Source organism: Pistacia vera, unplaced genomic scaffold (assembly GCF_008641045.1).
Source record: "Pistacia vera cultivar Batoury unplaced genomic scaffold, PisVer_v2 Contig192, whole genome shotgun sequence".
Classification (NCBI taxonomy): domain Eukaryota; kingdom Viridiplantae; phylum Streptophyta; class Magnoliopsida; order Sapindales; family Anacardiaceae; genus Pistacia; species Pistacia vera.
The window spans coordinates 1,758,811-1,781,539 of NW_022195993.1; the positions used below are offsets into that span (position 1 = coordinate 1,758,811).

General features: G+C 34.2%; 2 protein-coding genes, 2 non-coding genes and 1 pseudogene across 5 annotated transcripts; 1 reads left to right on the forward strand and 4 right to left on the reverse strand.

Annotated features, from left to right (window-relative positions):
* Positions 1 to 667: 667 nt before the first annotated feature.
* TRNAF-GAA lies at positions 668 to 740 on the reverse strand. Its single transcript has one exon. It is a non-coding gene; the product is annotated as a tRNA-Phe (tRNA).
* Positions 741 to 3,139: 2,399 nt separating this feature from the next.
* Positions 3,140 to 5,644, reverse strand: LOC116127572 (annotated as a pseudogene).
* A 4,776-nt stretch (positions 5,645 to 10,420) lies between these two features.
* LOC116127482 (mitogen-activated protein kinase homolog NTF3) lies at positions 10,421 to 13,748 on the reverse strand. Of its 2 annotated transcripts, none has more exons than XM_031413144.1 (3): positions 13,614 to 13,748; positions 12,609 to 13,034; positions 10,421 to 11,231 (listed from the first exon to the last, which is right to left on the reverse strand). In XM_031413144.1, the coding sequence occupies exons 2-3, from the start codon at positions 13,029 to 13,031 to the stop codon at positions 10,548 to 10,550; spliced, it is 1,107 nt and encodes a 368-aa protein (XP_031269004.1). In that variant the 5' UTR covers positions 13,032 to 13,034; positions 13,614 to 13,748; the 3' UTR covers positions 10,421 to 10,547. The 2 variants fall into 2 exon arrangements, with proteins under 2 accessions (XP_031269004.1, XP_031269003.1); XM_031413143.1 differs by having other exon boundaries at positions 12,609 to 13,037; positions 13,614 to 13,746.
* A 1,618-nt stretch (positions 13,749 to 15,366) lies between these two features.
* Positions 15,367 to 15,439, reverse strand: TRNAF-GAA. The gene has a single exon. It is a non-coding gene; the product is annotated as a tRNA-Phe (tRNA).
* Positions 15,440 to 19,968: 4,529 nt separating this feature from the next.
* Positions 19,969 to 22,156, forward strand: LOC116127610 (fatty alcohol:caffeoyl-CoA acyltransferase-like). Its single transcript, XM_031413250.1, has 2 exons — positions 19,969 to 20,423; positions 21,099 to 22,156. The coding sequence occupies exons 1-2, from the start codon at positions 19,986 to 19,988 to the stop codon at positions 22,023 to 22,025; spliced, it is 1,365 nt and encodes a 454-aa protein (XP_031269110.1). The 5' UTR covers positions 19,969 to 19,985; the 3' UTR covers positions 22,026 to 22,156.
* The last annotated feature ends 573 nt before the right edge of the window (positions 22,157 to 22,729 follow it).

Below are 22,729 nucleotides of genomic sequence, written 5' to 3' on the forward strand. Positions count from 1 at the left end.
CAGATTCAACCGGTAGTATGCCATTATACTAGATTCCGGCCAGCTTCCGGCAGTGGTGGCCGGAATCTGATAAATGTAGGTTGTTGGGGTGTTTTTGTAATTTCTAAAAAAATTTGGGAGTGTTTATTTAAATTAACAAATTTAGAGGGATTTAAAAGAAATTGAATAATATAAAATAATATTGTGAGAATAAGCCAATTTTACTGTTTAATTTTATTGAGAAAACTTATAATACTATTTTGAAGAGTGAATCAAACGGAGCCACAGTCACTTTCATTTCATGATTCAATTTATTTGTATACTCAAACTAGTCCAATTTTTGGTATAATTTTTTTTTTTTCTGAGAAAAACAATTTGGTAAATCATAAATTTTTTGGGATATTATCAATTGAAGTAAAAATTTATAATCAAATTAAAAGTTTGAGGTATTATCAATTTCATTATTTGGATCTTAAATACGTCAATTATAATCATATTTTTATGAATGCATATACTATTCAATACAATTCATATTATGTATTTGATTAATATTTTTTCTTCATATGTTGTTGAACGTTTGTAATCTTCAATACGATCCATGTTATATAATAATGTATTTTATTAAAAAATATGTTGATATTAAATTTTATTAAAAACAATTCATATCAAATGTCTAATTAGAAAAGCATGCGGTGAGCGTGGATCGAACACGCGACCTTCAGATCTTCAGTCTGACGCTCTCCCAACTGAGCTATCCCCGCAAGATGTTGACCCTTACTCTAACAATTAATTTAATCATATAATATTCCATCCCAGAAAAACCTCAAGGCAAGTAGTTTCACGTCATTTGGAATACAAATTAGCAATTTCGAGATTTAAATTGATAGGGGTGTATATTTAATGCATCCTTCAAAAATTTAGCGATTTTAATTGATCAGAAACTAGTTGAATTTTAACGTTATAAATTTTGATGCAATCTAAGATATTGAATGTTCACCGTTATTTAACCAACTGATATTATAAAATCGTTATTAGACAGTTTTTTTGTTTCGGTAGAAGAACTAGTCCAGCTACCAAAGTGATGGCAGTATACAATCCTTTTATGGTGACTAGAAAGACGACGTTGAATGGTTTAATGGAAGCGACGCATCACTTGCCTTTTCTAAGACTACTGATAGAAGTTTACTTGATTTGTTGATCATCTGTATTATCTTTTCTCTGTTATACAGCTCATTTCTCATTTCTGTATGTGCATCTCAACAACTTTATTTTAGTTTGACCCAAGCTGTCACACTTCGTCCGTATTCAATTATGAGAATTGATATATATATTTTGGATTTGTTCCGGAGATTTAATTTTTATTTTTATTTTTGACTTTTGGCTTCTGTGGAGCTGGATGAGATCATTTTAGATGTAATATCATGATTTACCCTGTTTTGTTGTTCATTGTTTATACAGCTCTTGGGGCTGTCGTTTGTGAAATTAAATTTACACAACTTCTGGTGTGGATTATCCTACTAGTCTATTGGTAATACATACAATTATAAAAATTTCAGAGTTATTTACAAAAAACAAAAACAATAAAATTTTAAAGGAACCAATAAAGGCAAGGAAAAAAAAATTTTAAAATATTGGGAACCCATTCCTTTTCTTTATTGTTTAGGTGTTATATTTGATCTTAGAATTAAATTAGCAGGTTTAGAAAATGATTTGACAATTTAAGTGAAAATTTACAAACCGAAGCATATGGCAATCAAATAGGGAGAGTAAAAAATTGTCTTGCAGAGTATTCTCAATATGAAAACAAGTATGGGAATCCGCAAAGAGGCGAAATATCCAGGGGAGCTGCATCAGAAGAAACAAATGAAAACTTCTACTCTGGAGTGCACTGAATAGGCGAAGAGGACCCAAATCTGAAGCACAACCTCCTCTCTAGAAGCACCACCACCACCAACAACAACTAATATACGTCTTCCATGCAGTCACAAAGTAATGAGCTTCAACAATATTTGGCAACCCCCGAAATATACACACAGATCCACAACAGAGAGCCAACTTTGATGTCTTAATATTGGAAAGCCAGAAAATGTATTTTTCCGGTATTATCAAGACTTTGGATGTTTTCCCTGTTCCTATCTCAACCGTCTCATCCGAACAAACATAGTGTAAGTGGAAGAATTAATGAAAAGAACTAAACTTCTCCCAAAATGATTGAAGTCCTCACATGTCTTCGGGATTGGGACGGTCGCACCATCAAGATCAATACGAGGTTGTCGACGATACTTTAATAGAATCATTTCAATTTGTAATATAGATGATACGGATGAGAGAGGTCACCACCCCCAAATTAGTTGTTTTGTAAATGTAATTTGTAAATTAATTGACAATTATTACACTCTTTTTCTTTATCAAATTTTTCTCCATTGGGTTTTTCTTGGTAAGATTTTTACGAGACAATAATTGTTATATTTTTTATTTTATTTTTTGATAAATAAAAAAGTCTAATTTTTCTTAATTACAATTTTATTGTATTAAAATTGAATTAATATTCGAAATGTTAAAAAAAAAAAAATTAATTTAATTGAATTATTGATATTTGAAAAGTTAACTAAAAACAATTACATTTATAATTTATTCATTTATAAATTAGTAATTATTTATTTGAAAAGTTAAATAAATAAACAAAATAAAATATAAAATAAAAAAAAGAGGGTTAATCCGGCCCGCCCGGCCCATAGCCTAACCTGGTGGGTTAGGGTTGGGGGCCGGGTTAGGCCAACCATTTCCCCAAAAATGGCAGGCTGGGTTTGTTGGCGGGCTGACCCGCCAAAATTCGAACGCACACAGGTCGGGTCGGGGGGTTACTTTTCCAGCTTTATTTCATTCTAACCAAAAAAAAACAAGACAATTTTCTATACTACAATGTGATGTTATTGACTATTTCCAACGCTTATATTAATTACAAAGATAAGTTTCAAGAAGCAAAAAACAACACTCCTATATACAAGTTTAAAAGGCCACCTACAGTACAGGCTCAAGCTGAAGCTCATAAACAAGCTGTGGAATAAAAATTAGTCATATCATGCATTGCATGATTATTAAATGAAAAAACAAAGATAAATAACTGGTGACATAACAAAAAACCTTCCTCATTAAAGGAATATACCTCCCTAAGCCTCACTGCCGAATCAAGAAAGAAAATATTAGGATCACTCCTCAGCATTGGCTGTCAGAAAACTGAGGATGGTAAATGAGCATTTCCTTCCACATCATCTCCCTTATCATTTCTTCCCCTAATTCCTATCCAAGTCAAGATCAATAGGCACGTCTGCTGGAGGGTTGCCGCTCGGATCATACAGGGCAGACATGTAAGGGTGTTGGAGAGCTTGTAACACCAATCCTCTTTGACGGGTCAAAAACAAGCATTTTTTGCAGGAGATCAATTGCTAAAGGATGGCATTGGGATAAAGACGGGCAAAAGCGATCCCAGGTGAATATGGGAGCGATTAATGTACTTCCTTGCCTTTGCATTATCAATAAACTCAAGATCCTCCTCCCTCTGGCTACCAAGAATGTAATGATGAGTTTAAGTTGATTAAGACATTCCGTACAGGGAAGATAGGTTTTCTACCAAGAAGCTCTGCGAAGATGCATCCAACAGACCAGACATCAATAGATGTTCCATAGTTGTCACAGCAGAGAAGAAGCTCTGGGGCCCGGTACCAGCGTGTGACAACATACTCTGTCATGAATTGTTTGCCATTGCTAGTGCGTGCTAGTCCAAAAACACATATTTTAGGTCACAGTTAGCATTGACAAGAAGGTTCCCAGGCTTCAAGTCACGATGGAGAATGTTTGCAGAGTGAAGATACTTCAGGCCTCGAAGCAACTACACAGGAAATATGTATCAGCTCAAGCAAGAAAAACTTAAGAAGACGTGTAAAAAATATTTGCTCAACATAATGTGCCAGTATATTTGAGAATTTAAGATTCCAACACAGGCAGCATACAAAGTGTAAGCATATTTGGAGACTCTTGCCGCAACACAGTAATATACTCACATCAAACTATTGACTGCTATGTGGGAAAAAAAGGAGACAATTCATTTCAATCTCAATCGAGCAAAGCCTTAACCCACAGCTACTTAACCAGTTTGATTAGATGTAAAGTCCAAAACATTTATTTTATAAGTCCAAATGGCTTACTAAAGTTGCAAAGGTGGCTTTCTAGAGATATCCTCCCTTGTTCTTATAAAAAATAAACAAAAATTAAAGATATCCTCCTGGCCATAATCAGCCATTTGAAGAGTAAATAGAACAAAAGTTAACAAAACTATAATCACAGGTAAAAACTGATCATATTAAACTCACAGTCATAAGCTATATCCCAAATTCATATATTTTTTATCCTGCTGGATGGCTATTAAGTTTGTGTCAATAAATATGATGATCCTATTTCATATATGAGGTGTGAGCTAACAAATGTGTAAACACATGCTGTCCAACAAGACTTGACTGCACTTTTGGCATAAGAATAGGCCCACAAAGACATTCTGCCTTGAACATTCTCTTTCAAAAATTTATAATAGATTTAATACTCCATTCCTCAACATGCCCCTCACTGTCATCCAGGGCAGGTAACATTCTCTTCGAAAATCTATAACAGATATAATACTCCTCAACATGCCCCTCACCGTCATCCAGTGCAGGTAAAGGGCTTAAGCAACTTGGGAACTTACACACTTTCTCTACTGACATGGTGAACAGATTAGTCAAAGTGTTGCAGAGAATCCCAATCCATGACGGGGAAATTAAAGTCTAAGATGCCAATGAGACCTCAAGTCAACAAAGAAAGGATGCTATAATAATGGACACCAATTACACGTTATCAAACAAAATTCAAGTATCACTGAGAACTAATTTATGTCAAAATGCAATGTCAATACATGAAAACACAACACAGAATAACCAAGAAAAAAAACCTATGAGTGGAATGTCACACCTTCCCATTGCAGCAATAGTTATCTATACATAAATCACCCGAAAATCACGCAATTCCACACTTTTTAGGCTCTTTCACAGAACTTCATCAATGAATTAGAAGCATAGCACAAGCTGCTCAACAATAGCACCTGCCTAAATTGCTCAACCAACTTTAAAAATCTCAATGCAAAGTTATCAAACATGACATTTCGGGTTTACCCAAAAAAAGTTATCAAAGATGATGGCACTTACCTGGAAGAGGAAATATTGGCAATGATCATTTGTGAGTGCCTGAGAAGACTTAATAATTTGATGGAGATCAGTATCCATAAGCTCATAAACCAGATAGACATCCTTGAAGCTTCTCCTATGGCTAGATCATTACATCTTTTAAAGCAATCACATTTTCATGTCGAAGATTTCGAAGAAGTTTCAATTCCCGCAAAGGTCTCAGTGCATCAACACGATTCTCAAACGCATTGTGTATCTTTTTAATGCCACTTTTCGTTGGTTTCTCTGTTGACAGAAGAGCACACAATACCATATGCCCCTCGACCAATAGGTTTAATGGGCACATATTTTGTATCAATCTCAACACGTTTGCCACACGAAAAATAGTGCTTTCCTTGAGACCGAACTCCATTTGGAGGTTCAACTGGGTTGCATATCCTACTGATAATCATAGACCCAAAAGGACAAAAAAAAAAGGATTACTACAGTGAACAAGTTAAATAAGTCAACTGAGAAATAAATCAGGTCAAAATTTAAAAGATCGTAAACCACTTAAGTACATATATTTCTTAAAGTAATACTGAACAATATGATATTTGGCAAAAGAGAATACATAAGATTCATAATTCGGTTGAAATAAAACAAATCTCAGAATAAAAGTATCGAGTGGCGACCAAATAGTGGAGCTCTCATAATCAAACTATAATGGGGTGAAGGTAAAAGCTTTAAGATTTTCATAATTTAAATGCTAAATTCAAAGGGAAAAGTCAACCAAACAGAAGAAAAAAAGAGTTACAACCCAACAAAAAGAAATTAAAACAAGCCACAAATGGATAAAACAACTCTAGTCTCACCCCATCAAAACGAATTTCTTAAGAACCAGAAATTTTTTTTTTTTTTTAAAAAGCACCATAATAAAAAAATATACAGGATTGAACTTATAATTAACATGATTTACTAGATAGAAGAAACAGTACTAATTTGGAAAAAGTATAATTACCTTCTACGAAAAAATAAGTCTCGTTCTTCCAAGTGACCTCTCTAATTCTCCTTCAACCAAAAAGCACTAACTTACCTTCCAGTGACATAAATCAACTGTGATGCAGCTTTTATGAAATACTCTCATAATGGAGGTGATGGGAATTGTAATAAGGGGCAACAGAGGTATGTTGTTAACAGGGCAAGCAAAAAAAAAAAAAAAATTCGCTACAACCCCTCTTGTAACTGAGGCACTAGCTATTAGGGAAGCTATAGTTTTGGTAGCCAATCTGGGTTTGAGTAGGATCTTATTGAAAACAGACTGTTTAGATCTTATTATGGCCTGCTAGAAGAAAAAGGTTTTTTGGGAGATTGATGGCATTGTGAGAGATATACACAACCTTGCCCATAGTTGTTCTTCAGTTGAGTTTCAATGGACCCGTAAAGAAGTTAATATGTTAGCGCATAAGGTTGCAAGGTTAGCAGTGTCAGATTCTCTACCTTTGAATTGGTTGTATTCTTGCCCTACGAGTATATTGAGGATTTCTCTTTAGGATAAGCCATATTAACATCCAAATTGGATTAGTTTGCTTGTCTTCTAGTCTATGGCTGTCATATGTATGTTATTATCTCATATGTATGCCTTGTTTATTTAGGAATGGTTATTTCATTCTAGAGGTGGAACAAATGGGCCGAGTTAGGCGGGTCAACCCTAACCCGGCCCGCATTAAAGAGTGTTTGTCGACCCCTGGGTTGCTGTTTTGTCCTTTCTGAGAAAGGACCGCCAACCCGCCGGGTTGACCCGCGGGTTACAACAGCCAACCCGCTAGGTTAGTCGAAAAAAAAATTAAAAAAAAAAAAACTAAAATTAATTTGTTTTTCTGAATTTCCCTTTTACCCTTGAAATATAGCCGTTTTATAGCAGTTAGAGGGGTCTTTTTCGTCATTTTCTTTTCCCAATTTTTTCTATAAATTGGCCCTAAACTCTCATATTTTCTCATAACTCAAATTCTCTCATTCTCTCTAATCTTTAATCTTTATTAAAATCTCTCAATTATTCTCTTAGTCTCTTTGTTATCAATTTGCTCTTATTTTAATTTTTATTATTTTTTGCAATTTTCAATTCATATTTCCAATTTTCCATATCCCAATTCTCCTTCTTTAATTTTTTATTTCTTTTACATCAATTTTTTTTTTCAACTACAATGGATAGATATTTCTCTTCCATCAATTTCAATGAGGAAGGAAACTACTATCCTAGTCCTAGTTCCACTGAATTTACTAACATGAATGTAGGAGGAGATTCAAATAGTCCCGCTCTTCCAGTCTCAGAATCCGATATACCTCAAAATATGCTATCGATTCCTCCCCATGCTGCTACCACCTACAGCTCCCGGTGGTTCTAGAAGTTGTCTTCGTAATCGTCGTCCTCGTCCAACTTCATCTCAAGCTGAAGCAGGTTCATCAACTGTTGTCGAAAGCGACAACAGACACACATCAAATGTTCGAAAGCGACAACAGACACACATCAAATGTTTGGACGCATTTCGAAAAGTTTTACGAGGCAGAAAATGGAGTTCAAGTGAAGAAAGCAAGATGCAAGTATTATGGAAATGCTTATAAAGCTGATTCAGGTAATGGTACTAGTACTTTAAAAAAGCATGCTAATAAACATATTGCTCAACATGGATATAGAGAAACCAATCAAACTCAAATAACTAATATGGGTACTACTTGGCGTTATAATTCTGATGTATATACGGAGCAATTAGTTTTATATATTGCTGCAACTGATCAACCTATTAATATGGCTGAAGATAAATATTTTGAAAGATTTATTAAAAATTCATTTTTTCTAGGATTTAAAAGTTATTCTAAAACTGCAACTAGAAATGATTTAATAAAATTGTTTAAGAAAATGAAATTAGAATTAAAAAATAAAATACATAGTTGTTATGTTAGTGTGACTCTAATTGCCGATATTTGAAGTGGTAGAGCTAAACAAGATTATATCTGTATGATTAGTCATTATTTTGATAACGAATGTAAATTAAATAAATCTTTATTAGGATTTAGATTAATGGATGTGGATCATAGTGGTCAACAAATTTATAATAAAATTTTGAAGTTTTAGAAGATTATGATATTGTTAATAAAGTGATAAGTTTAACTTTAGATAATGCAAGTGCTAATACTACAACTGCAGATTTTTTTCAAAGTAATAATCCTTTTTATAATAATTTGAAGTTTTTTCACCAACGTTGTGTATATCACATTATTAATTTAATTGTAAAAAGTGGTATGAAAACAATTAAAGAAAATATTGATAGAATTAGGGATTGTTTCGCTTGGATTACTGGTAGTAATAAAAGAAATGTTGAATTTTAAGATGCTTGTATAAAATCAAATATGTCTCCTAGAACTTTTGCATTAGACATGTCTGTTAGATGGAATAGTACTTATTTAATGCTTGATTTATGTTTACCTTGTGCTAATTTAATTAGTTATTTTGTAGTAAATAATAGAGGTCCTCATTATTTGGTAGAAAATGATTGGCATATAGCTAAAATATTTCATTCTTTTCTTAAAAATTTTTATCAATCCACTTTACAACTTTCTGGTGTGTATTATCCTACTAGTCTATTGGTAATACATACAATTATAAAAATTTCAGAGTTATTTACAAAAAACAAAAACAATAAAATTTTAAAGGAACCAATAAAGGCAATGGAAAAAAAAATTTTAAAATATTGGGAACCCATTCCTTTTCTTTATTGTTTAGGTGTTATATTTGATCTTAGAATTAAATTAGCAGGTTTAGAAAATGATTTTGACAATTTAAGTGAAAATTTACAAACCGAAGCATATGGCAATCAAATAGGAGAGGTAAAAAATTGTCTTGCAGAAGTATCTTTCCAATATGAAAACAAGTATGGGAATCCGCAAAGAGGCGAAATATCCAGGGAAGCTGCATCAGAAGAAACAAATGAAAACTTCTACTCTTGGAGTGCACTGAATAGGCCGAAGAGGACCCAAATCTGAAGCACAACCTCCTCTCTAGAAGCACCACCACCACCAACAACAACTAATATACTGTCTTCCATGCAGTCACAAAGTAATGAGCTTCAACAATATTTGGCAACCCCCGAAATATTACCAGCAGATCCACAACAGAGAGCCAACTTTGATGTCTTAGAATATTGGAAAGCCAGAAAATGTATTTTTCCGGTATTATCAAGACTTGCTTTGGATGTTTTCCCTGTTCCTATCTCAACCGTCTCATCCGAACAAACATTTAGTGTAAGTGGAAGAATTTTAAATGAAAAGAGAACTAAACTTTCTCCAAAAATGATTGAAGTCCTCACATGTCTTCGGGATTGGGACCGGTCGCACCATCAAGATCAATACGAGGTTGTCGACGATACTTTAATAGAATCATTTCAATTTTGTAATATAGATGATACGGATGAGAGAGGTCACCACCCCCAAATTAGTTGTTTTGTAAAATGTAATTTGTAAATTAATTGACAATTATTACACTCTTTTTTCTTTATCAAATTTTTCTCCCATTGGGTTTTTCTTGGTAAGATTTTTAACGAGACAATAATTGTTATAATTTTTTATTTTATTTTTTGATAAATAAATAAGTCTAATTTTTCTTATATTACAATTTTATTGTATTAAAATTGAATTAATATTCGAAATGTTAAAAAAAAAAAAATTAATTTAATTGAATTATTGATATTTGAAAAGTTAACTAAAAACAATTACATTTATAATTTATTCATTTATAAATTAGTAATTATTTATTTGAAAAGTTAAATAAATAAAACAAAATAAAATATAAAATAAAAAAAGAGGGTTAATCCGGCCCCGCCCGGCCCATAGCCTAACCTGGTGGGTTAGGGTTGGCGGGCCGGGTTAGGCCAACCATTTCCCCAAAAATGGCAGGCTGGGTTTGTTGGCGGGCTGACCCGCCAAAATTCGTAACGCACCACAGGTCGGGTCGGGCGGGTTACTTTTCCAGCTTTATTTCATTCTAACCAAAAAAAAACAAGACAATTTTCTATACCTACAATGTGATGTTATTGACTATTTCCATACGCTTATATTTAATTACAAAAGATAAGTTTCAAGAAGCAAAAAACAACACTCCTATATACAAGTTTAAAAGGCCACCTACAGTACAGGCTCAAGCTGAAGCTCATAAACAAGCTGTGGAAATAAAAATTAGTCATATCATGCATTGCATGATTATTAAAATGAAAAAACAAAGATAAATAACTGGTGACATAACAAAAAACCTTCCTCATTTAAAGGAATATACCTCCCTAAGCCTCACTGCCGAATCAAGAAAGAAAATATTAGGATCACTCCTCAGCATTGGCTGTCAGAAAACTGAGGATGGTAAATGAGCATTTCCTTCCACATCATCTCCCTTATCATTTCTTCCCCTAATTCCTCATCCAAGTCAAGATCAATAGGCACATCTGCTGGAGGGTTGCAGCTCGGATCATACAGGGCAGACATGTAAGGGTGTTGGAGAGCTTCAGTAACACCAATCCTCTTTGACGGGTCAAAAACAAGCATTTTTTGCAGGAGATCAATTGCTAAAGGATGCGCATTGGGATAAAGACGGGCAAAAGCGATCCCAGGTGAATATGGGAGCGATTTAATGTACTTCCTTGCCTTTGCATTATCAATAAACTCAAGATCCTCCTCCCTCTGGCTACCAAGAATGTTAATGATGAGTTTAAGTTGATTAAGACATTCTGTACCAGGGAAGATAGGTTTTCTACCAAGAAGCTCTGCAAAGATGCATCCAACAGACCAGACATCAATAGATGTTCCATAGTTGTCACAGCAGAGGAGAAGCTCTGGGGCCCGGTACCAGCGTGTGACAACATACTCTGTCATGAATTGATTCTTGCCATTGCTAGTGCGTGCTAGTCCAAAATCACATATTTTTAGGTCACAGTTAGCATTGACAAGAAGGTTCCCAGGCTTCAAGTCACGATGGAGAATGTTTGCAGAGTGAAGATACTTCAGGCCTCGAAGCAACTACACCAGGAAATATGTATCAGCTCAAGCAAGAAAAACTTAAGAAGACGTGTAAAAAATATTTGCTACAACATAATGTGCCAGTATATTTGAGAATTTAAGATTCCAACACAGGCAGCATACAAAGTGTAAGCATATTTGGAGACTCTTGCCGCAACACGGTAATATACTCGCATCAATTATTTATTTGACTGCTATGTGGGAAAAAAAAGGAGACAATTCATTTCAATCTCAATCGAGCAAAGCCTTAACCCACAGCTACTTAACAAGATTTGATTAGATGTAAAGTCCAAAACATTTATTTTATAAGTCCAAATGGCTTAATAAAGTTGCAAAGGTGGCTTTCTAGAGATATCCTCCCTTGTTTCTTATAAAAAATAAACAAAAATTAAAGATATCCTCCTGGCCTATAATCAGCCATTTGAAAGAGTAAATAGAACAAAAGTTAACAAAACTATAATCACAGGTAAAAACTGATCATATTAAACTCACAGTCATAAGCTATATCCCAAATTCATATATTTTTTTATCCTGCTGGATGGCTATTAAGTTTGTGTCAATAAATATGATGATCCTATTTCATATATGAGGTGTGAGCTAACAAATGTGTAAACACATGCTGTCCAACAGACTTTGACTGCACATTTTGGCATAAAGAATAGGCCCACAAAGACATTCTGCCTTGAACATTCTCTTTCAAAAATTTATAATAGATTTAATACTCCTCATTCCTCAACATGCCCCTCACTGTCATCCAGTGCAGGTAAACATTCTCTTTCGAAAATCTATAACAGATATAATACTCCTCAACATGCCCCTCACCGTCATCCAGTGCAGGTAAAGGGCTATAAGCCAACTTGGGAACTTATCACCTTTCTCCACTGACATGGTGAACAGAATTAGTCAAAGTGTTGCAGAGAATCCCAAATCCATGACAGGGAAATTAAAGTCTAAGATGCCAATGAGACCTCTAAGTCAACAAAGAAAGGATGCCTATAATAATGGACACCAATTCACAAGTTATCAAACAAAATTCAAGTATCACTGAGAACTAATTTTATGTCAAAATGCAATGTCAATACATGAAAACACAACACAGAATAAACAAGAAGAAAAACCTATGAGTGGAATGTCACACCTTCACATAGCAGCAATAGTTATCTATACAATAAATCACCAGAAATCATGCAATTCCACACTTTTTAGGCTCTTTCACAGAACCTTTCATCAACGAATTAGAAGCATAGCACAAGCTGCTCAACAATAGCACTTGCCTAACATTGCTCAACCAACTTTAAAAATCTCAATTGCAAAGTTATCAAACATGACATTTCTGGGTTTACCCAAAAAAAGTTATCAAAGATGATGGCAACTTACCTGGAAGAGGAAATATTGGCAATGATCATTTGTGAGTGCCTGAGAAGACTTAATAATTTGATGGAGATCAGTATCCATAAGCTCATAAACCAGATAGACATCCTTGAAGCTTCTCCTATGGCTAGGCATCATTACATCTTTTAAAGCAATCACATTTTCATGTCGAAGATTTCGAAGAAGTTTCAATTCCCGCAAAGTTCTCAGTGCATCAACACGATTCTCAAACGCATTGTGTATCTTTTTAATTGCCACTTTCTCGTTGGTTTCTCTGTTGACAGAAGAGCACACAATACCATATGCCCCTCGACCAATAGGTTTAATGGGCACATATTTTGTATCAATCTCAAACAAGGTTTGCCACATCGAAAAATAGTGCTTTCCTTGAGACCGAACTCCATTTGGAGGTTCAACCGGGGTTGCCATATCCTACTGATAATCATAGACCCAAAAGGACCAAAAAAAAAAAAAAAGGATTACTACAGTGAACAAGTTAAATAAGTCAACTGAGAAATAAATCAGGATCAAAATTTAAAAGACGTAAACACCTTTAAGTACAATATATTTCTTAAAGTAATACTGAACAATATGATATTTGGCAAAAGAGAATGCATAAGATTCAATAATTCGGTTGAAATAAATACAAATCTCAGAATAAAAGTTATCGAGCGGCGACCAAATAGTAGAGCTCTCATAATCAAACTATAATGGGGTGAAGGTAAAAGCTTTAAGATTTTCATAATTTAAATGCTAAATTCAAAGCGGGAAAAGTCAACCAAACAGAAGAAAAAAAGAGTTACAACCCAACAAAAATAAATTAAAACAAGCCACAAATGGATAAACAACTTCTAGTCTCACCCCATCAAAACGAATTTCTTAAGAACCAGAAATTTTTTTTTTTTTTTTAAAAAGCACCATAATAAAATAAATATACAGGATTGAACTTATAATTCAACATGATTTACTAGATAGAAGAAACAGTACTAATTTTGGAAAAAGTATAATTACCTTCTACGAAAAATAAAGTCTCTTTCTTCCAAGTGACCTCTCTAATTCTCCTTCAACCAAAAAAGCACTAACTTTACACTTCCAGTGACATGAATTCACCTGACAAAAGTATCTAAGCTACATCTGAATCCATCCAATTTTTCTTCCAATTTGCCTTAAATTCCTTCAATAAAAACCATCACGACCGCAAATTCAATCGCGTAAAAGTTACCTCGCCAGGGAGTTGGCGCCAAATTGGTGTCTACAGAGAGCTGAGGATTGGATCTATGGAAGGAATTGGTCAGTTACTTCTTGTTATTTTCTTGTCAACGATGAGTTCGATTGGATTCACTGCGATCAAGATTCGTTATCCGAACGCCATCAGACAAACATATAGAAAATTCGGATTTTTATTTATTTGATTTATGGGCTTGTGTTTAGCTAAATGCATCACGCGGCCCGGTATTCTCTCCAGTAACTACACCTATGGATATTTTTTATTTTTCTGGTTGAGAGGGTCCCATTTCTTTAACCCAATCTTTTGTTAGATACAAGGCAGCAGCTAAACGTAGACGTTTTAGAATCTGGATGTCAGAAACGACGTAGTCCAGGAAATATCGCAATTCGTGGACAGATGCAGCATATAATATTTTTGGTGGTAAAGGTCGTTCGTTTTATTATTCTCATAGTTTTTAAAATAATATTTTAGAAAATATTAAATTTAATAGGTATTATGATGTAAGATTTAAAAATTAACAAAAATATCTCATATATTTGTTTATTTACTAAATACCTTTACAATAAAATATTAAAAGTTAACAAAAATATCTCCAATCCACCCATTAAATACGAATAGCCAACCACCACCGCTGGAGAGTGATCAGAGTCACCGTATCTGTGTATGATCGGCTGGATATTACCGATCCATGATAAATCTGGCCAGAAAAAGTCAAATCTATGACTAGATTTAGTCATTGATGGTCAGATCTAGCCATATTTAATCGTTTACGACGACCAAAGATACAAACATCATTGATGATTAATGATTTTCGGCCAGATCCACCGTGAATCTGGCCGAAAAAGGCTAGATCGACACATCATCAGCCAGATTCAACCGGTAGTATGCCATTATACTAGATTCCGGCCAGCTTCCGGCAGTGGTGGCCGGAATCTGATAAATGTAGGTTGTTGGGGTGTTTTTGTAATTTCTAAAAAAATTTGGGAGTGTTTATTTAAATTAACAAATTTAGAGGGATTTAAAAGAAATTGAATAATATAAAATAATATTGTGAGAATAAGCCAATTTTACTGTTTAATTTTATTGAGAAAACTTATAATACTATTTTGAAGAGTGAATCAAACGGAGCCACAGTCACTTTCATTTCATGATTCAATTTATTTGTATACTCAAACTAGTCCAATTTTTGGTATAATTTTTTTTTTTTCTGAGAAAAACAATTTGGTAAATCATAAATTTTTTGGGATATTATCAATTGAAGTAAAAATTTATAATCAAATTAAAAGTTTTAGATATTATCAATTTCATTATTTGGATCTTAAATACGTCAATTATAATCATATTTTTATGAATGCATATACTATTCAATACAATTCATATTATGTATTTGATTAATATTTTTTTTCATATGTTGTTGAACGTTTGTAATCTTCAATACGATCCCATGTTATATAGTAATGTATTTTATTAAAAATACGTTGATATTAAATTTTAATAAAAACAATTCATATCAAATGTCTAATTAGAAGAAAAGTATGCGGTGAGCGTGGATCGAACACGCGACCTTCAGATCTTCAGTCTGACGCTCTCCCAACTGAGCTATCCCCGCAAGATGTTGACCGTGACTCTAACAATTAATTGAATCATATAATACTCCATCCCAGAAAAACCTCAAAAGAAGTAGTTTCATATCATTTGGAATACAAATTAGCAATTTCAAGATTTAAATTGATATGGGTGTATATTTAATGCATCCTTCAAAATTTAGCAATCAGAATTTTAACGGTATAAATTTTGATGCAATCTAAGATATTGAATGTTCACCGTTATTTAACCACCTGATATTATAAAATCGTTATTAGACAGTTTTTTTGTTTCGGTAGAAGAACTAGTCCAGCTGCCAAAGTGATGGCAGTATACAATCCTTTTATGGTGACTAGAAAGACGACGTTGAATGGTTTAATGGAAGCGACGCATCACTTGCCTTTTCTAAGACTACTGATAGAAGTTTACTTGATTTGTTGATCATCTGTATTATCTTTTCTCTGTTATACAGCTCATTTCTCATTTCTGTATGTGCATCTCAACAACTTTATTTTAGTTTGACCCAAGCTGTCACACTTCGTCCGTATTCAAATATGAGAATTGATATATATATTTTGGATTTGTTCCGGAGATTCAATTTTTATTTTAATTTTTGACTTTTGGCTTCTGTGGAGCTGGATGAGATCATTTTAGATGTAATATCATGATTTACCCTGTTTTGTTGTTCATTGTTTATACAGCTCTTGGGGCTGTCGTTTGTGAAATTAAATTTACATATGGAGTTAGAAATTGTATTGGCAAACACTGAAGTCATTCTCAACATCAGTGCTGCCTGGGATAGTTATTACTTATTGCGAACTCTGTTGTGACAAGCCCAGGCCCCAGTGGCAGGATGAGGAATTTTTTCTAGACAGAAATAAGAAAATAAGTGTTACATTCAGCCTTGGCATCAACACTTAAAAAATTGATATGAAGAAATCAGACCTCGATCAACATCATGATGTATACCCTTGTCTTGTGGAAAAAGTTTCTCAGTTTAGTTTTAAGTTTCTCAGATAGAGCACAAGAACAAACATTAAGTTTCTCAGATGGTCAGAACCTTTTTATTTTGGTTTGGGGTATTGTTTTGTTTATTACATAAATTCTTATTTTGATGTGAAGTGTTGTTTTATTTACTGCATCAGATAATATATAGAATCTATTGAAGGTTGAATAAATAGGAGATGTATAAGATAAGGGTGATTTTGAAATAAAATTTATTTAAATTGAGGTTTAGAAGGAGTTTTTGTGGACTCAAATAACACTACACTTAACTTTTAAGCCACAAAAACACTTTGTTCCTTGACATTTTGTGTTCGTTCCCAGCTTCACTTCTATGTACAAAATCCATGGACTAGAGCCCAGTTTGAAGAGGCCTTGAATTTGATAAGCATCCAAGTTATGCAAACAAAATATGTGATCTTGTTATTGAAACTCAATGGTATGTACAGTTCCCTCGCTCAGGATGACTATATTATTAGCTTTAAGATTCTTTCTTCTGTGCAGGGGTGGGGAGCTCTTTATGGCAGCAATCAGACAGAACAGAAGCATGCTTATTTATGTATTACCTGATAAATTGAGCCACAGATCAATATTTAATAGACAAGTGAAAATGGTTTGTACATGAGATCTAACCTTCTTTAGTCCAGTAATTTTAGAATAATATAATATAACATAGAAACCCACATGCTGAGAATCTACAATAACTTGCAAGCTCTTCTCTGTAAAACAATTACTGCAGCTTTTCTTTTATCTTATCACTTGTTCAATAAGTTATACGAATCCCCATTTCTCCATTTTTCTATAGTATAGCTTAGAACTAGTAGTCAGAGACTGGAATATCCATATCAAGGGGTGAGACATGTCACTTACAGATTTCTGAATTACAAAGTTATATTCTTTTCTTACACCTCCCTTCTTGTCATTTTCATCATAAACAATGATTTTAATATGGCGATCATATATGCGAAAATGAAATGTTCTCCTAGTAGAAAAAGTAATATTCGCACCCTAAGATATTGGATTTGAATCATTTTCATTGATTGAGAAGTTTTTGCTGGAATCAATAACTGTGATTGAGAACATCTGCAGTTTTTTTTTTTATCCTTAAAGTTTTAAGGCACAATCAAAATTTTGTTTTTGGAGCATCACAGGTAAAGCAAAGAAGCTCAATCTCTTATCAGGAGGTCCTACTTGAAGAAGTGGATGCATCCATCTTTGGGAGATGTGGACTTGGAAAAAAGGTTGGGTTGTGGCGTTGGGGTTGTGGCATTAACTTATCTATCTTATTGTTGAAGATGGTGAATTGGTGATGATGGATAATCATGATAATAAAAATTATATGATTAAGACAAATGGGTGCATTGTCACATCAGTAATGGAGTGGCATTGAGCCAAAATGGAGGATGACATCACCACTGTGCTCATCAATATCCTTTATCAAAGTTAACTGGACTGAAACTTACGAGTACTTGCTCCATTGATTTGCAGGTAGCAAAATGTAATAGGAGTTGAAAATTTTCAGAATTTTTTAGAAATCTCCTTGATGCCAATTGTCTTGGAGATTAGGGTATATATGCATCTAGATATAAGATGGTTTAGATGGGTTTTGACAAGAACTTGATTCCATATTATCCAGGGAAAATATTTTGAGCTGAAGAAAGTTGAATAGTCTAATCTTTCGGTTATACTATTAAACAAAGTGCTCTTCAGAAAGTAGATTCCAAGTGGCTAATCAAAAAACCTTGGAAATATTCTGCTTATCACAACAATTAGATATATAGCCATGCTAAAGTTTTTCACTTTAACTTTCGGAAACGAAATCGTCTTTGCTTTGACATTTAAAATTTACTTTGAGAATTTGATGCTAATTCAATTGCCTTTTTCGTCTGAGTCTTTAATTTTCTTTTTTCCTTTTCTGTATTGTATATATTTATGTATTACAATTAGTGCTTCATTATTCACCACTTGCTATAGACAATTGGAATCACACTTAAAACCATTCCCATCAACTAAATTTGTTGTAACTGAAACTTGAAGAAAGCTTTTTGATCCTAATACTAGAAGCAGCATAAAGCATGTTGGTACTTTTGATTTTATTTAGTTATTAACCCTAAAGTCATAATGTAGAAAGAATTTGAATTCTCGCCGTGAGGCGGCTGAAGCTTATTTTTTCTTACCCGAACCGGGAATTTTAAGGCATCAAGTGGCTTAAGAAATAATAAACTACAAGGGACAGATAGTAGAGGCTGTGAGATTTTATGTAATATTTTCCACTCAGGTCTAATCGAATTTTGCCTTCTTAGCCTAAAGAATATTAGCATTTAGCAAATGGTTTTGAGTAGACATAACATAATTCACAAAAACCTCAATAATCAGACATAGCACATGGCATATATAAAGTCACTCTGGCAGCTGATGATGCAGTTCCCCAACCTCCAAACAGGAAACGTTAGCCAACGCTTGCCTTGTCTCTACCCATTAATTTGGGTTTTCTGATTAAATATGTATTACGTTAATTAATCTGTTTAATTTTCAATGTTTAAACAACGTTAATCTACTGTTTTCAAGTTTGAAATAAGTAATGGTTCTGAAAGGGAATCAAAGCAAATATAAGTAGGAAGAAGATATAAAGGAATTCCCATGTCCATATCATAAGATCACATTTATGATTGCCAGGAGATTTATATCTGTTTATATCTTTTGTTTTTTTCCAACAAAATGTTGCTTTCAGTGATCGGCGTGCCTCCAAGATCAAAACATACTTTTGGAATAATGATACGATCTGCCTACAGCCATTAAACTCGATTGCGTACCTATACATCTTTCTTCTTTTTTTCCTCTTTTTCTTTCTTTTAGTCAAGGGAAAATGTATCAAGACGCACCATCTGTCTTGAACAAAAAACAGGCATAATTGAATTTTTACCAAACTCATTGATGCGCATTTTCCCAACTTGTAAAAACTGTTCTTGATCATTAGGGATGCAAAGTGGAACTTCGTTTTCGACTAAAATTTAACAAGGTAATGCATTTATGAATAGGATGAAATGTTAAAGTCCATAGACATTAACTAAGCTTCATATTTAATTCATCTTAATACAAGACAACCATACTGATTGTTATTAACAACTGCTTGGGATTTTTGCTTATAATTTGTTTGTTCTTGATGATTTCTACATTTTATTTCTTCCATCTAGATAGATGCATGCGTTTGTACCAGTAGACAATGAATATAATATAAAATCTACAAGTAAGATTTTGTGTCATCCACGTGGCCGGGTTATGTTTAAAATGAAGGTGTGAGCTTATAATAAGGATACATATGCCCGCCCTCTTCTTAGTATCGCTCCTCTTAAAGGTATCTGAGCGTACCATCATCATATCCAACCGTAGATCTTAAACTGACCCTTTCTTTCTCTTGTCTACAAAGCCTCTCCCTCACTCTTCAATTTCCCTTCACTTCAATCTCTCTCCTTCTTCCCTCCCTCTCTCTCTCTCCCCCTTTTTCATCACCATCAACTAACTTCACCGTTAACAAAACCAACAACAAGAACAAGAACATACTGGCAAATATGTTCAAATCTCAATCTCAAGACCTCCCTGATTGTTGTTACTATCCAAACCAACCTGTTTTAATCTTACCAAACACCACAACTCCTAAGCATTCTTTGTATCTCTCCAATCTTGATGATCAAAAGTTCCTTAGATTCTCCATTAAATATCTTTACCTTTTTAAAAAATCTATAAGCCTAGATATCTTGAGATATTCTCTTTCAAAAGTTCTTGTCGACTACTACCCTTTAGCTGGCAGACTGAGACCAAGTGCTGAAGATGATCAGAAGCTTGAAGTTGATTGCAATGGAGAAGGTGCTGTCTTTGCTGAAGCTTTCATGGACATCTCTGCAGAGGAGTTTCTTGAACTTTCCATGAAACCAAACAGGTCTTGGAGAAAGCTCTTGTATCGATTTGAAGCTCACAGCTTTTTAGATATTCCTCCCCTTATAGTTCAGGTCAGAGATTTTTCAAAATTTTCTTGCCTCGCTCTTCTCCATGTGCTATTTCCCATCTGTCAACACTTGTTCGTTTCTCTATCTGTTGAATTTCTTTTTTATAAAACTAGGTCGACCTGCAACTTTTATTATTATAGCATATTAAATTATTGAACTCTTAATGATAATGGATAATTAATGACGTTAACATAGTATATATGTTCCTCTCACCTGTCTTATGTATCCTTGGTTAATCAAATTTAATCTCTGAAATTAAGCTTAGTGCCCCAATATGGCAATACCCAATATCCCTTGACGTTACCAGTTATAGATAAATTACAATTTACTTCCATCTTGATCTCTTTCTCTTCCAATCAGACAGCCCGGGAGGGAAAGTGATAGTACTACCAACGCTACAAACAACGTTATAGCCCTTTACAAGTCACAATGACACCTCGACGTCGTTTTATCGTAGTTTCAAATTCATTGCATACTTTTTGGGTAAAATTTGACAGATAATGAGTCAAAAGAAGCTGACCCTACTCTTCTTTGATGATAATAATATATGATATTGCACCTCCCTCTATCGTTGCTTTCACTACCTAGCTTGGTTGGTGAGCTTTGGCTTTGGGCTTCGCATCTCAATACTAACCCTACTTCTTTTCCTTTAATTAATTTTAGTTTTTACTCTTGCAGGTAACTAATCTCCGCTGTGGAGGAATGATCTTATGCACCGCGATCAATCACTGTTTATGTGACGGCATTGGCACATCACAGTTCTTGCATGCGTGGGCCCACATGATAACGAAACCTAATCTTGATCTTCCAATCTCACCCTTCCACACCCGCTACGGGTTAAAACCTCGGAATCCACCGCAAGTGAATTGTACTTATCCTCAGTATAATAGAAATACCCCCAGGGACAGTACTAACATAGAGATTAACCATTATTTACAATCTCAGCCACTGGTTCCAGCATCCTTAACCTTCACCCCTTCTCATATTCTTCACCTCAAGAGGCAGTGCGTACCATCGCTAAAATGCACCACATTTGAAGCACTCGCATCTCACACGTGGCGCTCTTGGGTTCGATCACTTGACCTGTCGCCTTCTCTCAACGTGAAGCTCTTATTTTCTGTGAATGTCAGAAAGAAATTAAACCCTGAAATACCGCAAGGGTATTATGGGAATGGATTTGTGCTGGGATGTGCGCAAACCAATTCTAAAGACTTGGTTACAAACAACTTGTATCATGGTGTGAAGTTAGTGCAACAAGCTAAAGCAAATTTAACTGATGCTTATGTAAAGTCGATGGTTGATTTACTGGAGGATAAAACGTGCAAAACAGACCTTTCAGCAAGTTTGGTCATTTCTCAATGGTCTAAACTGGGACTGGAGGATTTGGACTTCGGAGAAGGGAAGCCACTGCATATGGGTCCAGTAACAAGTGATATTTACTGCTTGTTTTTACCGGTTATTGGTGATTTTGATTCGGTGAGAGTGCTTGTGTCATTGCCAGAGAGTGTGGTGGGGAAGTTTCAGTATTATATGAAAGAGTTTTTGGATGGTGAAGAACATGGAGATGTTAATGGTTATTGCGCAGAAGAGAATGGTTTGATGTGAAAAAGTTTCAGGTTTTTTGTTTTGTTTTGTTTTTTGATCAGCCTTCCACGAAATAAGGATCATTATTACGTGAGAAACTTACTGTAATTCGAGTATATAAAAGTGAATATATGACTGAGAATATTATTTTATTGTTCTGTTTTTAGGTTCTCATTATTTGAAATAAATATTTTCCACGGTTGTCATTGTCAGGAGGCGAATGGTGGATAAATGGCAGGTCAAAAATCTTTGATACCTTTCATCTCCATTAGGAAAGAACACAGTAAATTCAGCAAGAAAGTCGGCATAAATATATATAATTACTTTATGTAAAGGTTAGCATTTAGCAGCCCCAATAATATTTGGGTGTGAGTGAGTAACTTTTTTATTTTTCCAACATTAATTATTGTTTCATGATGATTTCATTCTTCAACTTCCAATAATATGTTGCACCGAACCTTTAATGGCGCAGGGTGTCTTTGGACTTTAAGGCAATTTTATAGAGAAAGGATCCTGTATGTCTAGCATTTTCGTGTAACAAATAAAATTTAAGTGCTGTACGTCTATTATACTAAAAATAATACACCGTCACATCGAATAAGTTGGACCATGGCAAAGCTACAAGATTCTGAAAGCTAAGGGACAACCTAAAAATGTATTGATATGTCCGTTGAAAAGGTGGTGATCATATAGAAAATTCAAGAGGTTGCTCATCTCTCTCTCTC

Bases quoted from the DNA above. Each gene is read 5' to 3' on its own strand.
- LOC116127482 (XM_031413144.1), bottom strand. From the start codon at position 13,031: ATGGCAACCCCGGTTGAACCTCCAAATGGAGTTCGGTCTCAAGGAAAG. The intron at 11,232-12,608 runs GTAAGTTGCCAT...TTCCTGGTGTAG, and splicing joins GCCAATATTTCCTCTTCCAG to TTGCTTCGAGGCCTGAAGTA.
- LOC116127610 (XM_031413250.1), top strand. From the start codon at position 19,986: ATGTTCAAATCTCAATCTCAAGACCTCCCTGATTGTTGTTACTATCCA. The intron at 20,424-21,098 runs GTCAGAGATTTT...TTACTCTTGCAG, and splicing joins TTCCTCCCCTTATAGTTCAG to GTAACTAATCTCCGCTGTGG.